General features: G+C 41.2%; 1 protein-coding gene across 1 annotated transcript; it reads right to left on the bottom strand.

Annotated features, from left to right (window-relative positions):
• Window positions 1-2358: 2358 nt before the first annotated feature.
• Window positions 2359-10246, bottom strand: ATP10D (ATPase phospholipid transporting 10D (putative)). The gene is made up of 5 exons (XM_082482733.1): window positions 10186-10246; window positions 7438-7518; window positions 7087-7191; window positions 5583-5770; window positions 2359-3001 (listed from the first exon to the last, which is right to left on the bottom strand). The coding sequence occupies exons 1-5, from the start codon at window positions 10225-10227 to the stop codon at window positions 2716-2718; spliced, it is 702 nt and encodes a 233-aa protein (XP_082338859.1). The 5' UTR covers window positions 10228-10246; the 3' UTR covers window positions 2359-2715.
• Between the last annotated feature and the right edge of the window lie 7535 nt (window positions 10247-17781).

The following is a 17781-nucleotide window of genomic DNA, read 5'->3' as shown; positions in this document are numbered from 1 at the left end:
AGTCACAGAGGATTTTGGAAGATCTCACTCTGAATGCTTACAGCTTTTGTACAACACACACGTGAACTCCTAAGACTAAATGATGAGCTACCTGCCAAATCCGCTGGCAGGTTCTGCTCCTGCAGCAGAGGCAACAAGAGGGCAGGGCACAGGCCAGTGCTGTCCTGTAAACTTCCTTTTACCATGACAGGAAGGGGACAGAGCTGAGCCCTGCACTCCCTCTGGTGCCAGAGCTCCTCCATGAGAGCTCAGCATACCTCAGTCATAGAGTGACAGACCTGTAGAACCACAGAACTGTGCTCTGTGGCCACAAGTGAAGAGAGGGCATAGATTTAAGCTGTAGAAATGTTCAAGTGAGACAACAGAAACAAAACCAGTATTTGACTTTGAGGGCAGGAAAACACTGGCCTGGCCTCCTTCTCTGGAGCTCTTTACAACAGGAGAACACCTGCTAGGAATGGCAAGGGTAGAGCCCAGCCTGCCTTGGGGCTGTGGAGCACAGCAGATGCCTTCATTGAGTCCCAGCAAGTCTGTTCCTGTACGATTCTGCCCTTGTACCAGCTCATCTCCCCGCACAACCTAATGGCTGTTTTGCACCTTCTTCTTGGACACCTCACAGCTGTCTTGGACACTTCACAGTCAGAACGCAAGCCACGTTCCTGTGGCTTGTAGAGAAAGCCGAGATGTTTCACTCCAGTCCTGGCAAGGTGCCCCCTGCAGCAAGAAGGATGCTACAGACAAACATCAGAAAATCCTAACTGCAAACCAACATGTTCAATGTGATCTCTTAGAATTTGAACGTCTGCCATCACTTCAAAGGTCCCCACTAACCTCGTGTTATAACCGATCAAAAATATTTTGTCATATGTTGAACCAAATAAAAAAAAATATTTGCAGAAATGGCTGTCATCACTGGCTCCTTCCACTGTTTTTCTTCTACAGGCTAAACAAAAGGATATTTTTCTCCTCACTAACACTAGGGAAGGAGTCAGCCCTAATTACATTCTACCTTTCAAAAAACAGAACCATTTTAAACTTTTGGTAACATGTGGTGACCTGCGTTTGAATGAACTTAGCATGCCCTCAGTATCTGCCCAGCATAGCAGCAGCTGTCTTGGACCTCACAGCGTTTGTTTAAATTCTTTCAGAGATCTTAAAAGATGTGGAATATGTAATGTTGATCATTGACAAGGAAAGCTCGTGGTTCAATTAAAAAGCAGAGCCCTTACCCTAAACATGGTGCCTAAAAATAAACACACAAATCTTGGCAAGTTGAAAGCAGAAACAGAACCAAAAAAGGGGGTCAATACTAGTAATTCATTAGCAGCTACAGTTTGAGGAAACTTTATTTCAACAGGTGCTAGTGGACACAAACCATTTCCTAAGTTCCTCCGTAAATCGACCATGTAACTTTTTGGGGAGGGAAATAAAAAGGAAGCAATATTTTGCCAGTCTGGAATCCAGAGGTAGCCACATGCGCCTCAGCCAGCTTTTGTGCAGTGCACAGAGCAGTGGGAAATGGCAAAGGCAGGACATCTACAAGACAGAGGAGCAACAGAGCTCAGATTTGGGACATGCAGTGGGCTATGCCTTCTTTTGAGCAGCCTTCAGAGATACTTAAGCTATTTATACTAAAGTCTGGAGGAACGTAAAAACACTGGAGACTGAAGAAGAGCTAGAAGGTGCTATTTATAAGAGAAGACCTGAAGACAGACCGGAGCCACCCATGGCCACTGGCAGACAATTCTGCAGTGCAGGCATGAGGTAGAGTTCAGAGAAAAGTCAGGCAGCCAACATCCGAGTTGAGTGAGAAGGAAAAGAAGTCCAGATGCTGGCGAATTACATGAAACAGCACATGGAGACAAAAGGGAGGGATGTAGCAGGAGGATGAACTATCATGGAGAACAAAAGGCTGCACTAGGATTTGCTCTTTTTGTGGAAGATGCGGGAGACATGTGACACATGTCTCATCTGGGCCACTCTTCTGACAGTTAGAGTTGTGTCTGACCAGCACTGTGCTGGCCCATGCAATAGCCTGGGGAACCAACGGGACCACAACGGTTAAAACACTGACTGTATACACGTACCGGAGGAGTCTTGCAACAAGCCACCCAGTAACACTATGTCCCAGCCCTTCTGCTTACTTCATACTTCAGCAAGTGGTGAATCCCAGGGAACGCTAGGATTTTAGGACAGCCGTGCAAGGGAGCAGGTTGGCTTACCTGAACTGGATCCTGCAAATCTGTATTCATGCAATGTCCTGTCCGTAACACCACGAGGTATTATGCAATGTTGCATACAATAAATAAGCAGTATGCAAAGTGTGAAAAAACATAAAAAACAACCCAGCCATTTATATCTTGAACATCCTAATAAATTATTGAAAAGCTTTATAAACAAAAAAGCTTTTAAGAAAAGCTGAAGCTGAAAAAACCAAAACCACAACGCAGCATAAATCAGCAGTTATTACTCTTGGGTTTTAAACAGTTAGCATTCCAACTTTGTAAAATACATTAAAGCATTTTCTTCACACAAAACAGAATTCAAACCTGCTTCGTGTGCTAGAGAAACAGCACTGCTGCCCTCTTCAGAAGCACACACAGAGACTTTGGCACATGAGTTATTACTGCCAAATGTGTCTGAATTAGTTTCCTTTGACGAATTCAGAAATACGGTCTTTTCAGAGTTTGAGCTATTTGTATTCCCAGACTCATCCTAAATGTCTGGTAAGAAAGAGGTGTCCTCTACTAACCCATCTCTTGAACAGGCCTGAAAAGGTGTTTTAGTTGTTGGCAAAATGCTTTCTTCCTCTGATACAGCGCCTGTGGCTGAGCTGGAAGACCCAGAAGTAGCCTGGAACTCCGCTCTACCGTTTACAATGCAGTCATCTTTCCATCTCTTAATTGCTTCCCTCTGCTCCTCGGGGGTCAGTCTGTCAAGGTGCTTGGCTCTCAACACCGGAGATGGAAACAATGTTCCTTGGAGAACTCTCAGCAAGTATCTACAAAATAAACACAGTTTCAAATAAGCTGTTTAGAAGCAGACTCAAAACTGTTTCCAGCAACACTAAAGGAAACCAAACACCATTCAAGTAACCCTGAGGCTGCAGCAGCCTCTGAAACAGTTTTTGCAGGTGCTGTTTTGTGAACATAAAATTTAAGGCTAGCAACTGCACCACACGTGTTTAAAAACTGGCATTTTCACAGACAGATACTGATCTCAGGTGCTTCCATTTTTCTGTCCTGGACACGGCTCTCCTACAGACTAGTTACTGCAGCAACGTGCACTTGCAACTTCAGGGAAAGGCTGGGGTCCCAGCTATGCTGAAAGTGGAGCTTTCTGCATATAGCGTCAGGCCCCAGATAAAAAGGCATCAAAATCAGTTCACAGTTTAGTTTCCCTGGCACTTCAGTGCAGATCTAAGGAGTTAAGAGCTATTGTGAAAAAAAAAAAAAAAAAAAAATCAGGCCTAGAAAAATTCATGCTTCCAACTGAGAAGCTGTTTATCACTGCTGTTTTGCACTGATAACACAGCACTAATATAGCCCTGGAGAGCCAGGAAGAGTAGGCAGAGCATCCGTCTAAAACTCTTAACTTTTGCAGGACCCAGAAAATTCACCAGAAGCAAGAATGAACATGAAAGCAAAGGCCAAAGAAACGAAGCATCACATGCAGTAAGAGGCATATGGAGTACAAGTGATGTTCCAGAATGAAACTCTAGGAATAATTAATATTAGAGCTGACTTAACTGGTAACTTAGGTTGAGCAAAGATTTTAATTGTAGCTTTTTTCATTGAATTTCAGACAACAGGGCATCCAATATCTGTCCCTCTGTAGGCAAACTGCTCCTTAAAAACTTCGGTGAAAGCCCCAATTTCACTCCCTGAGGCTAGAAGGTGCAGAGCACCCTTTAACTTCACAGTCCCTGCTGAGTGGTGGCTTTTCAGCACCTTACAAAGGATTACATCAGAAATAAGCACGGAAAAAAACCTATGTGTGGCAGCAGCAGTTCCATAATAGGCATTTCTACTTCAAATCAATGAAGTAGAAAAGCTTGAATTAACCACAACAGCTATAAATCTTCTCAGGCATTGGCACAGGGAGAGTGCAAATGACTCAAAGAATTTCACCGGTAAGTCTAAATAATTTGCATTTAATTCACCATGAAAAACACTCTCTTCTTCAAAATTGAACACCTGTACACTGGAAGCAGTCACCAAGCTGAAAGCTTTCTCCTACCCAGGCTCTCTACAGCCTTACCAAAAGGTCATAGATCAGTATTTATCTATTTATTTGTCGCGTAAGGGAGATTTACTGCATGGGAAAGAAAAGCATCTGCTGTCACCACCTGGAGCCCATGGATGGGGAGGGAAGAGCATACATGTTTCTTGCACATCATGGTTTGTCCTTCTGCTGAACCAAGGCTATCAGTCTTGACCTCTGGTGAGTGTGGCAAAACCCTGGCTGACATGCTTAAGACACAGACTGGAACGGGTTCAAAGGGGACTCAAATACTTGGTGGCTACTGCAGGCACCTACAGCCACAGCTCTGCCAGCTTTCCTGCCGGTGGCGCTGACAACTCATGCAGCCTGTACTGCAGCACTTGATCCAGAAAGTGTGCTCAAGACTGTGCTTAATGATATAAAATGATGTCAGGAGAGGAGGAAACAGCAGTTATTCTCCCCAACACTTCTCTCAGTGCAATGCATTTTCAAGTCCCACTCTTTCTGAAATGATATGAAAGAGAAAGAAAGAGACATAACACAGAAGAATAAATAAATTAGCACTGGAGGCACTTCGCTAGAAGGCTGCAGACTTGACCTCATGTCCAGCCAGTGAAAGGAAGATGGCTGTAGCTACTCAATAGAACTAGACCAAGAGTTCGATGAAGTCCCTTTAACTGGTTTTCACACCAATTTTTTTTCCCCGTGAGCTTCCTCGGGTGTCTCCCTGCTCAGTGTGCTGGTGTCTGGGACCTCTACCCAATACTCCTTTCCAGGGTGAATGAGTTACCGAACTTGGAGCTACGACTTCTTCAGTGAGGCAAAACACTTACATTAGGCATGGCAAAAACACAAATCAGGACCCCCTGTGAATCTAGTCAGTGTGTCTCCACTCCACAAAGAAGCCTGTACATACATTTTTCATTCTAAATATTCTTTTATACAGTCACGACATAAATTTCAAGCAGAAAATGGTTTCACAAACACAGACTAAGCATAGTACTTCTATGTATAGTACATGTTCAACTTTGACCACTAATTTAACTGATTTGTATATAAATTATAAACTCTGTGGTTACAAAGATTACTGTTTTCCCTCCACAAACAATATTTAATAGAATATAAATAACTGAATACAATATAAATCACAAAGTAATTTTTTTATGTACTGAAATTTACTGAAAACATGTCACTGAAGAGCTGTCCTCACATGGCTTTGTCTGGTAGAATTATGAAATTTTCTTTACACTGGGGGAGCGGGGAAGACATCTAGCCAGAGAGATTTATAGCATCACTGACTGAAAAGAAAACTAATTTTGTTAAAAACAACAATCTGCAATTATAAACCAGAAACACACCTGGGTAGCAGAGCAACACAAGTAGTCAGGAGGCAAACTAAGTAAAATACTGGATCTGTCATGTGCTTTTCCATGATCCAGTAAGGATTTGATGGTGGGTTGTGGGTTTTGCAGGTTGCCCCAAAAGCCAGAGCGAAGACAAAGTAAAACAGGATGCTGCCAACTATAACTATTGTATGTATCCAAGTCTGAAATTCAGAAAAGGAAAGAAATCAGATTTAAGCTGTGAACAGAAAGACCTGTAACACCTGTATGTGTATACGCATGCGTGCATGCATGAACATGCACACGCTCTTCCTCCAAGGACAGCTGCTTAATGTAACAGAGGATACATCTGTTCAGATAACATTCCTCATTTTATACAAAACATTCCAGGAAAAATGGAGCCCTCTTCCTACAGTTCATAGGTAACTCAGACATATAATTTTTTTTTATTCTACTAAATGCATAGCTTTTGATTCCTTTGTGAAAAACATTTTTTGTGCCATTTGTCTTAGATGACCACCTCATCCACTGGCAGCAGAGAAAGACTTCTCAAGCGAGACACCACCCTTGTATAGCTTGCTTGAGACACTGATTAATTGCTTTACATTGGAGTTTCGTGTAATTTCATACCTAAATGGCTATAATAGTTACTATGGAAACAACACTGTCATTGGTCTGACACCTTACTGACATTCAAAAATGCCAAATAAAATTCATTTAAGTAATGTTTTCCTATTCAGAGTGTGGATACACTCATACTACCCATATATTCTCAATAAAGACATTTTTATCACCACTGCCATGTTCCCAAAAGAAAAATGAAGAGTCTGAACCACAACTTGAAATTTCATCCATTATGAAACAATCCTAAAAAATATTTTTCAAATAAACGACAGAGAAAAAATAAACCCCATCAATCTGTGTCCTGCTGTAAATATAACTGTATTTTCTTTAAAATTATAAGCCAAGTATTACCCTTGTAAGGGCTGTAAATTTACCCAAGCTAATGCAGATGCTTTAGCTTGAGCAGACTTAACTAACAACTGGAATAGCTATTCTGCAGCATATTGGTTCTCTAGTTCTGGCACCAAAATATACCTCCGAATTGTTTCTCCTGGCCACAGAGCAGGTCATCAGTTCCAAGCATTCAAAATCAACAGTTCACATTGTTGTCTTTGAGATGCAAGCTTTAGGAACCGATGAAGGCTCAGTAGATCACTGGTTGTTTTTACCATTTGCAAAACTAAACTGGCATCCCCCAAACCACCATATCCTAACGAGGCAGGATCCTTTCACTATTTACAATTTTGTTAATTTTAGTCACATGAGTAATTCTATTGGCTCCAGTGACAGGTGCATTAGGAGAGCTCATATGGTCACATAAAAAAAATATTTAGGTTTTTCCCCTTTTATACTTATTCTGGTTTGCATATGAAGCTCCTTCTTCCATTTAATTTTACTGAAAGCTTTATGCACACGCTCCACTGGGAATATACTGTTTTGGAAACAAAGTACTCACCACAGACTTGCACTCAATGAGAAGATGAAACAGTATTATGAAGAGCGCTGCTGTATTTATAGGGTTTCCGAAAGAAAAAATGTCTATGTCTGAGCCAAAGTAAGTCTGTAAAGGAAGACAGTGGTCAGTGTAATATATTCTTTACTTATTGTCCTAATACACAAAGTGGCATGAATAGTTTCGATACCACACATAGTTGCATGCATGCAGTTCAGCTCAGTTCCAATGATGATCCTGTTAGTACACATTTATATATGAGGAAGTAAAATCAAACACTTAATTTTATTCTCTAATTTGCCTCGGTTTTTAGTATGCCAAAATGTATAAAAGTATTTCATATCCAGCACTTACAAAGTAAGGCACAAAAAAGCAAACGAGACTTTGGTAAAAAGCATCCAGCAAGGTTATCCAGAAAGTTGAAGGCAAGTAAGCCTGTAAAACAAAAAAAAGATAACGGCATTGAAACAAATTGCACAAATTGCTGCATCCTTAATTAGCATTAATTTGGATTTGGGCAAAGATTATCTGCAGAAGTAATTCCAGTTAGTTTCCCAATGAAGAGACATCTTTTGTGTTATGATAATAAGAATAAAGAGCTCACTCCACACACATAGGTAACTGTTAGTATTTAAATCAGCAGCCAGATCTGGGAACTCTGATCTTACAGCTGTTTCTGCCAGAACACAAGTACCAGGGCCTTACCTAACTGAGCACTAAGGAAGGCAGAGGGCTAGGGGACAGTGAATTACCCTAGCAGCTTACCATTACTGAATGCCAAGTCCTGCTTTCTTCTCCCTCCACCCCCTTCTTTTTGGTACATGTGCTTCTGCCTCTGAATTTGTGCTTGTTCACTGCTCTGTGCAGACCGGACTTCTCTGTGAGCTAACTTAACTCACTAGTATGTGAGAAATCAATTCACTTTGCTGGAATAACACGTTGCTGTTTTAGTGAGTTAAATCAGCTCCTGGAAGGATCTGAGGATCCAAGTCGCATAAAGAAGGCAGTTTAACTACATGGGTGAAAACAGGGAACAGGAAGAAAAGGGAGAAGAGGAGAAGGAATGAGCCTTCCTCACTCAGTTGCAGCAAACTGCCATGACAGCTCAACCGCTTGTGAAACGGTAGCTGCATGTGCCCTGGCTCAGATACATCCCATTCCTGCAGGCACTAAATTGAGACACACAGGTGAGCAGTCTAGTCACCCACAGGACTTCCTCTACAATTAGTGAAGTGAGATGGGTTTCTCCAGAAAGCTATTCAGCCCTGTCAAGAACTGAACTTCTCTCTGAAGATGGTAAGGGAAATTTATCTTTTTATTTGCCTGTCAGGGAAGTGCTTTAAATTACTGACAATGAATGCAAGTTACTGTCCGTTTTTATAGCTTGTACAGAGCTGTGCACTTGTGATGTCATGGTGCAATATTGTGACACTACACCTTTTAAAGCATTTCTCTTTCTTCTATACTGCACTTAATTTGAAGCAATTATTTCACTGTGCTTCCATACAAGACAGGAAATGATATACTACTGAACAACTCCAACCACAGAGCAAGGTAATGCTGTGCTGGACAAAAGAGAAAAACTATTGTGTAACGCAGTAATTCTAATTATGTTGCCTCAAAACCTTCATCTCAGCTCAGATCACCATACATATCCTGAAGATCAAAACAAGGGGTCAAATCTTGAGGCCTTAGAACATTTACTTAGTCAAAACTCTCTGTGACTGATGAAGCACAGCCACTCTACAGAGGTTTGGATTGGTACCAAAAGAGTACTTAGTTTTGCAAAAGTATCATAAACCAAGCAACATAAAATATTTAAGGGTATGTAAAAAGAAATGTAAAAGTCCACAAACAAACAAAACAAATTCCCTTTGCCCTGGTTTGAGGAAAAACCAGACCTAGACTTCCGCCAGGTTATACAGATGAGACTGCACAACTAGTACACAACATGTTGCAGCTCATTTTTTAATAGTATTTGAGAGAAGAGGAGGAGAAAGAGGAGAAGAGAAGAGATTTAAGTTGGAAGGGACCTACAATGATCATCTAGTCCAACTGTGACCACTTCCGGGCTGACCAAAAGCTAAAGCCTATAATTAAAGGCATTGTCCAAATGTCTCTTGAACACTGAGAGACTTGGGGCATCAACCACCTCCTAGGAAGCCTGTTCCAGTGTTTGGCCACCCTCTTGGTAAAGAAAGGCTTCCTTATGTCAAGTCTGTTATTGAAGGACTATGGTCATAAAGAAAATGGTGAGTTTTAAGTAACTCATATGCTCAATGTTTCCTCTCTCTGTACTAGTATATATTTGGTCTCTGCCTTCAATTTTTATAAAAATGTTTTTTTAATTAAATGTTAAATTAAAAAAAAAAAAGAGAAAACTAAAATTATGCTAGAATTTATGCTAAGGAAAGCAGAAGCCAGCAAAAGCATACTGATTTATATAATTTTGATTTAGAAACTATCCCCTGCTCCCTGCAGTTTTCTGTGCTAAATGTTTGGACAGAATTTACTTATCAAGCAGATATGATGTATAGTGTTTTCAGATGGGAGAAAAGTACCACCAGCAAATTCCAGAACATACCCATAAGGGGAAAAGAACCCCGAATGACAGAATTTTCCTGAGGATTATTTGAAAAAAATCTGCTCTGGTTCTTATCCATTCCTCATTACTTTGGGAGTTGAGACCCTTATACGACAGTGAAAAACCAGCATCTAGTGCTCTTATCTTAAACTAAGCCCAGATGCTCAAAAAAACCCCATTTTGAGGAAGCATGTTAACAGCTGAGGCAGCGAATGAGGTGAACATGCTGGTTAACAGTGTTTATCTAGTACATTGCTTCACCTGAAGTCCTTAATTTCTCTTATCATCCAAACAACTGACAAGATTGGGTGTATGGCTGAAAAGAGTCTACAAAAAACTTTTGAAAAAAAAAAGCTTTTATTTGTGCACATATTGCACAGGCATAGATGCTTTTCTAATAGAGAAAGGGGTTTTAAACTTCGTGTATGCCTGATGTGAACCATGAAGCAAAGGAAGACAGAAATGGCTCAAATGCTTACAATTTCTATATGCTTCAGGCCAAGCATTCTTTAACCTACCACAGATTTCTGGCTCATCATGTACAGCTGTGGGACCTGCATGAGTATCTCCGCAGACACATCTTTGTCCAAGACACCATAAATGATGGGTGGCACCGATGTAAAAAGGAGATTGAAAAGAATCAAGATCCAGTAGTCAGTCATTGATGTGCCTGAAAACCCACAGAAGAACTGGTACCAGAACAGGAGATTCACATAGGCCTGAAAAGTCAAAGATGACATGATAAAATGTTACCTGTAGACAAGTGACTTAAAAGTCAGCAGGAAAACAGGCGGATCTAGGGTCTGGTTACAGTAATCTGTGGAAAATAAGTATAAATGATGTGGAGTTCATGCCAAACCCACACTTTGAAATTATATTTGACTAGCACACAGCTTTATATTTCAAAACTGGACATGTCTTATTTAAATAGTCATGCTGCCACCACATTAGTAATGCCTGTTACCCATTGTTTAATCAATGGCTTTGAGTGGGAAATTCAGTCCAAGGAATAAGAGTCTCTGGTCTCTGCAGACATAAGTGGGAAACTGAATTGTCTGACATATGCTTTTTGTGTCTTTTTGAACCCATTCACAATAGCAACTAAAAAAGAATTTAAAGCCCCACTAAACCCTTCAGCACTCTCAAATACACACACTGTGATTTCCCTGGAATGGGACAGCTACATACCACATTCTTGTAGAAGAAGTAAAGCACCATGTTGGTAAGTCTAGTATAACACCAGTGACCATGGACAAGCAGCAGCTTCCTGAGGTGTCTAAACTGAGAGATTGCAAAGTCACTTGCCATCACAGCCTGCAACGCACATGAGGGAAAGGACATGTTATATCCAAACTGTTAAAGTTTCAGGCACTGCCAAGTCAGCAACTTACCTACTTTTGGAAATTCTTATGTAAGAGTTTTTTTATACATAGTGCTTATGGTCTTATCCTCACTCAGATCTGAGCCCCTCCATACCACATTTTACACTAACACACACAGCTCAGCCCAACACAACATAGGCAGGAACATGGCTGTCTTTACTATCACCACACGAACTGCCCAGAAATCACTGATGCTCAGGCTGTTTGTTTCCTGGCAGGACAGGAGTAACAGGGAGTTCGGTGACAGGCAGCAAGCTCTGTTGTTTGGAATTTGAACCCCTGCAGCATTCAGCTTCTGAGTGTTCCTGGAAGAGTGCTGAGGCCTGGCTTAGGCTGCAAAGTCTTGCCCGTGTACGGTAACGGACTATGGAGCCTCCAGGGTAAACTCTGAACCAATTTAAAATGGAATCTGATGTCATTTGCAGCCGTCTTTGTATACACTACCTGCATGCCTTCTTGGCCTGATATTCCCACACCAGTATCAGCCACCTGGATCATGCTGACATCATTGGCACCATCACCTACACAAAAAAGAAAAGAGGAAAAATCAAAACTAACCTCTCTTATTTGGAATGCAGCCTGGAGGCAGCTTTGCTGGCTATCACATTGCCACAAAGGTGGCAAGAAAAGACAAATATACAAGAACACCAGACACTTCAGAGAAAAACATTTTTATGGCCAACAGTGCAGCCTATGGAAAACCCTACGGAGAGCAGGATTAGTAAGCAGAAGGCCTGACCGAACTGAGCTATATTCTCCAAGTGGATATTAGCTGTTCCTTTTGTCAGAATGTAGTTGGTATGCTGGAACAGAAAATATGGGTGTTTTAAATCATAGCCAGTCATCTCCCCTCTCCCTCCCTATTTTGAGGGTCTGTGATGGAGAATGACAAGGAAAACCCCCTTACTTGCTCCTTTGGATCATCTTACTTAACACTGTGCATGACTGCTGCTGTTCTTGTTGCTTTAGATGACCATGAGTAAGTTTAAGGACTAAATCTGCTAGCTCAGAGGACCAACATCAACTTATGTCAGAGACAACTACGATTCAAAGGATTATCTTCCTTGTAAAGTAAATTTTGTGACAGACATTAACAAAAATACAGGAAAGAAGAAACTGGCTGCTGCTTCTTTTCCGAAGATAACCACAGGACTCACCTACAGCTAATGTCATTGCCTTTAGCTTATTTCGCACCAGTCTGACCAGGACACTCTTCTGCAGTGGTGTGGCTTGGCAGCAGACTACAGCCCGACATTTTTCTGTGAGTTCCAAGAAAATATTCTGTAGGCTGTCATGAAGGACATGCTCTAAAGTCCTTCCATCAATAACCAGGCCTGCACTGAACCCTGGAGCTTGGGCAGAGGGACTTGCAGAGACATTCCCAAATTTCTGACTGTTTTTTTTTTTTGCAGAAGTATTCTTCTGGATGCCTTCTAAAATTTTGCTCATCACCAAGGCACAGGCATCCTAATTAAAGACAAGAGAAAGGCAACTTATTAAATACTGTTCATGTTCTGGCTCCCTTCTCAACTTACAAAATACATACTGAGAAAAGATCAAATGCTGCCCTTGTGTAGCATTTCACTTGAATCCAGAAAGGCTCAGGCATGAGGTTGAACAACCCTTTAAAATCACAAAAGATGCAGTCTGTTGTTAATAAAAGGGCCTGTGATTTAACTTTGCTTAAGTAGATTGGCTTGAGTATTGTACTAGGAGAAGGGAAAAAACTGAAGGAAATCAAGAAACGTTCATAGACTAGCAGAGAAAACAACCATTAAGGATTCTGTAACATAAATACAGCTTTGATAGAAGACTTTTGCTCTCTACCTTTCTTTTTATCTGGCATGCAAAGCCAAAAGTGCATTCCAAATCAGATTATAGGTGAGCTGCAATGAATTACTGAAGAACCGGCCTTGTGGAATTTTTTACCTTGTCAGAATCAATGTAAAATGAAAAAAAAAAAAAAAAGACTCTTGATATCAATATACATAATGCATGCTATATAGAAGAAAATATTTATTCATCAATATGCTCATTATTTTACTTTGAAATGCAAGAGTATCAAATCCTGTCTACTTTTTATTTCAAAGCCCAGTTAGAGGGAAGATGAGCACTTATACAAAAGGGCTTGGTTCTCACTGTTAAGTAAGACACTCGTTCCCAAGTTGGAAAAAAGGAAGAAAAAGTGTTAGCAAAAATCAAACCCCAAGCTTTCCTCAAACACAACTGGACTGAAAATCCTTTCTTTTTCACTTTATTTTCCCCACAGTTACCACTTGCCACACAATTTCTAAAGTAACATATAAACAGAGAAAAAAAGAAAACCAGAAGGTCTTAGAAAAATTCCCCAGTCACAGAATCACAGAATGGTCATGGTTGGAAGGGACCTCTGGAGATCATCTAGTCCAGCCCCCCCGCCAGAGCAGGGTCACCTACAGCAGTTGCACAGGACAGCATCCAGGCGGGTTTTGAATGTCTCCAGAGTGGGACACTCCACCACCTCTCTGGGCAGCCTGTGCCAGTGCTCTGCCACCCTCAAAGGAAAGAAGTTCCTCCTTGTGTTAAGACGGAACTTCCTCTGTTCAAGTTTGTGCCCGTTACCTCTTCTCCTGTCACTGGGCACCACTGAAAAAAGACTGTTCCCATCCCCCTGGCACTCTCCCTGTAAGTATTTGTAAGCATTAATAAGATCCCCCCTCAATCTTCTTTACTCTAGACTAAAAAGACCCAAGTCCCTCAGCCTTTCCTCATAGGAGAGATGTTCCAATCCCCTAATCATCTTTGTAGCCCCTGTAACCCAGTCCTTTAGAGAAGTCTTAGATTTCATGTCTTTGCTCTGAGGAGAGACATTTTATATGTCGGCTTTACCAGTTATAGTTAGAAATTTCGCTCTTAAGAAACCCAAAATTGTTAAAAATCAAGATTTGAAAAACAGCTGGTTATAAGCATCCACAAGAGGACACAATGATCAAGTAGGATTAAACTTGCCATGCAAAACAGCAGCTTTTTTAACCACTCTTTACCACATGACTCAATTACTGGGTGGTAGGGAGAAGGTGGCTTTTTCTCTGATAAAATTGTTGGCAGATTAGTTTTCTTGAATAGTGTGCAATGTATTTTAATGAGACAATTCTTTGTACATTTATGCAAGACAAGCAGGGCTGAGTGAATATATTACACAAAGCAGCACAAAACTTAATTCAATAGAATTTGCATGACAATAATTCTTACATTGCTAATATGCTGTAAGTCACAGCCATTTGAAATCTCTAATAACATGTGAAGCATGTCAACTCTCTAACCTACCACAAAGAGAAATTAAGCAGTCTATTCAATTAAAATAATCTTTATTTAGGGACTGTATATAAAGAAAGATGTTACATACATTTAATTTATTTATGGATTTAATATTTTACCGACAAGGAGGCAAACTGTCAGTTTTCTAGTATTTTCATCTTCCAAGAAATTATGCTGTCTTTGGTCGGCTGGGAGAGCAGAGAACATCTTATTTTTCCATACTGCTCTGTGATATAGCCTGACTGAATTTTTCAGCAGAGAAAAATAAAAAACACTTGAAGAAAAGTGTAATTTCCACTCACCCTACTCTGTGATTTGAGAGTGAAGATTCTGTCATCTGGTTCCAGCAGTTTACAAGCATAGGCAATGTTAACAGCTGTCTCTCTCTTGTCACCTGTTAGCATCCATATTTTTATTCCGGCTTTCCGTAATGCCTGTATTGTGTCTGGAACACCCTCCTGCAGGCGATCTTCAATGCCAGTGGCACCTTAATTTAGACAAGTAGAAGGATTAGTGCTGCTGTATTTCAAAAACCCAGACCCTGCAAGCGTGACAGGACAAGATGGTCCTCTGTGTGTATCCACATCACAAAACAGTCACTCTACTGGGACATACTTGGGAATTCCTCCCTTCCACATCTTTCTGTCCCAGAGCCCATCACATGTGAGATGGTTGACACATACAGCTTCCGGGGCCTCTAACTCTTCACAAGACCCTTTTAAGCCAACTATTCTCATTCTCGTGGTTATTTCACCCCATAGTGGCTGTGGGACACAAACTCCCAGGCTTCTCATGACAAATACACTCCATTATTCCCACTCCCTCCTACCTCGGACTACCCCAAACCTTCTTTAATGTATCACCTCGATCCTTCCTATCTCAAGGCCCATTTCTCTTCCTGATTCTCAACTCTGCTCTAGGCTGAATTCTCTGTACTTCCCGTACCAAGCCCTCATCTTTTCCACACCAAAATCCCCTCTTCTGCTATCATATTTTGGAACAGTGCTGCAAAGACCTGCCATTCACCATCAGGTTTCTCAATTACTCATTGCTGCAGTACCTCCTGCCCCAGGTCCTTTCAATTCATAGCACTCAACTCTTTTTGCCCTTCCTCCTGCCCATACTGCCAACCTTGACATACTCCCCCTACAGGGAGGAAATACCTGCTCTAACATACACCCCTTAGTGGTTATAGAAAGACTTTCAACAAAAAAATAGAGACCTCTTTTCTGGTGTGCACAACACGCAGACCTGTGCTCCTAAAACCAGCTTACAAAATCTCTGCTAACAATGACGTAACACAACATCAGCATAAAGCAGAACCATCTCTGAAAAGCTGCAGTGCCAATGATTTACTACAGTACAGGACATTTTCATTTTTTTTACAATACAAATGGTATTAAATCATAACCAGGAGACATGGTTTGGTTTGCAGGATTCTCAGGCTAAGAGTTTCTCAGAAAGAAACTTCAGCCAGTTGCAGCTAGGTTCATTCTTAAAGACAAACAATACAAAAATTCAAAGCAAAGTTTTCCCTCCTAGCATGTTTCTAGTGTGGGATTCTAGCCAGCAATTTGTACATAAAGCACTGACTGTCATATGGGGATGGATAAGAGCCAAAAGGGCAGGCAATTTTCTGACGCTACAGCAATTTCTTCAGTAAGTAGCTGCCAATAGGGCACAGAGCTTACGGTCCCTGGTCGCCGGGAAGACAAAAACCTCCAGGCCCTTGCTCTGCACTCTGCCTGCATTTTCATGCAAAATAACAAAAAAGGCAGGAAGGAAGATGCTTGGTTCTGTTTGATGAAAGCTTCTTTGATAGACACTGACAGGCATCAAGGGAAGACAGAAAAATGTTGCTTCTACTTGGGCACTCTATAAACTTAACACTCCCCTTCTGAAATACTTGATCACTTCATAACTCAACAGAAGCCAGTTTCAATATATATACTGCTGAGATCAAGATCTGTGCTTAGTTAAGTACTGCACATTAGGGCTATTCTTTCCAGAAATAGATTTCCATTCAAATAAAGGCCTTAGGCTTTATATATAGCCATATGGATTTCATACCTGCCTACACAGTGGACTACAAACCACTGCTGTCCTCCACGATCCTGGCAATACTGAGATGATTTGAATTTCTGCTTGTTGTTCTTTGAGGATAAAGTCTTTGTTTCTCAGTCCTAAGAGGACAGTCAGAGTTACAGATGCAGCTACAGTAGGTAATGTTTATTAAGAAAGCAAAGGAAGGCTCAGAGAGGCAGAACGAGAAGCGCTGTAAGTAGTTCTACTCTGCAGATCACAACGTACACATGCCCCAGACAGGGGTAACTAAGCTAGCATAGGTACTGAAAGCAAGCACCTTGGCAGTATGAAGCCATTTACCCTTCTTATTCTCACTCCCATTTAATGTTAGGGCCAATGCATATTGTTTACTGTCCTACCAGAGACATGAGACAAAAAATTGCCTTGGCCTGCAGGACAGAAGGTCACCACAGCAACTAGACATCCCTCTGCTGACTCTAGTGCAAAAGGCTACCTGAATAGCACATCATCCCTTAAAACTACAGCAGCTGGCAGCACTGCTCTGGCTTCTCTCCAGAAACTGCTGCCAGTAATCCCAGAATTCCTTTTAGTAACAAGGTTTATGGCATTTGCCCTGAGCAGATGTGGCACAAAATGAGGGAAGTAACACCTTTCCATACAATGGATCTGTCTCTCTTCAGCTTCTAGCAGAAGCCATCTTTACCACCACAATCAGATCTTTGCACTTTGTTTTCCAAATGTTATTTGCTGGGCAGTTCTCTAGAGCTATTTCCCCAGACTGCCTGCAGTTTACCTTTTACAAATCTACACCAAATGTTTTTCATTTTGTTTTGGCCTCCCTGTTTCTGTACCACTACAGGAACGGTTCCTGCAGAAGCATGCCTGACTTCTTATCTCCATGTTATTACAGGAGGACCCAGCACTAGCATACCTGCTGTGCCACAAATGCAACAGTGACGGAAAACATGCCCAGAAGTGGGATCCTTATGAATGTTTGCCTAGGCAGGCCCGTGATCTGTTATTATCATTTCATGTACTTATTATGATGACTCTTAAAAACTCCAGTGAGTACAAAAAAGAAACCCAAGAAAAAAAATAAATCAGTAAAACTTTACCCCTTCCAAAACCAGAAGAGTACTAGTTGTCTTCAGTGTGTTTTACAGGTAGTGCAAACTTAACAGCATGATTTATGAAAATTCAGGAGTGACAATAAATTCTAGGTCTGTAGAAAGCTATGCGTTACACAAATTGAGGTTAGCACAGCTCTCTGCGGGTAAATTCCAATTATGAACGTCATAAGCAGTTTCTTGGGAGTTACCGCATTTTCTACCTACCGAGCAAAGTTAGTTCGGTCTCAAGCCTAATGGCAGATTCAAGCAGGAGCTCCTC

This window comes from Vanellus vanellus (genome assembly GCF_965231255.1).
Source record: "Vanellus vanellus genome assembly, chromosome: 4".
Lineage (NCBI taxonomy): Eukaryota > Metazoa > Chordata > Aves > Charadriiformes > Charadriidae > Vanellus > Vanellus vanellus.
The sequence above is the reverse complement of the archived record's forward strand: the minus strand, read 5'-3'. Positions and strand labels throughout refer to the sequence as shown.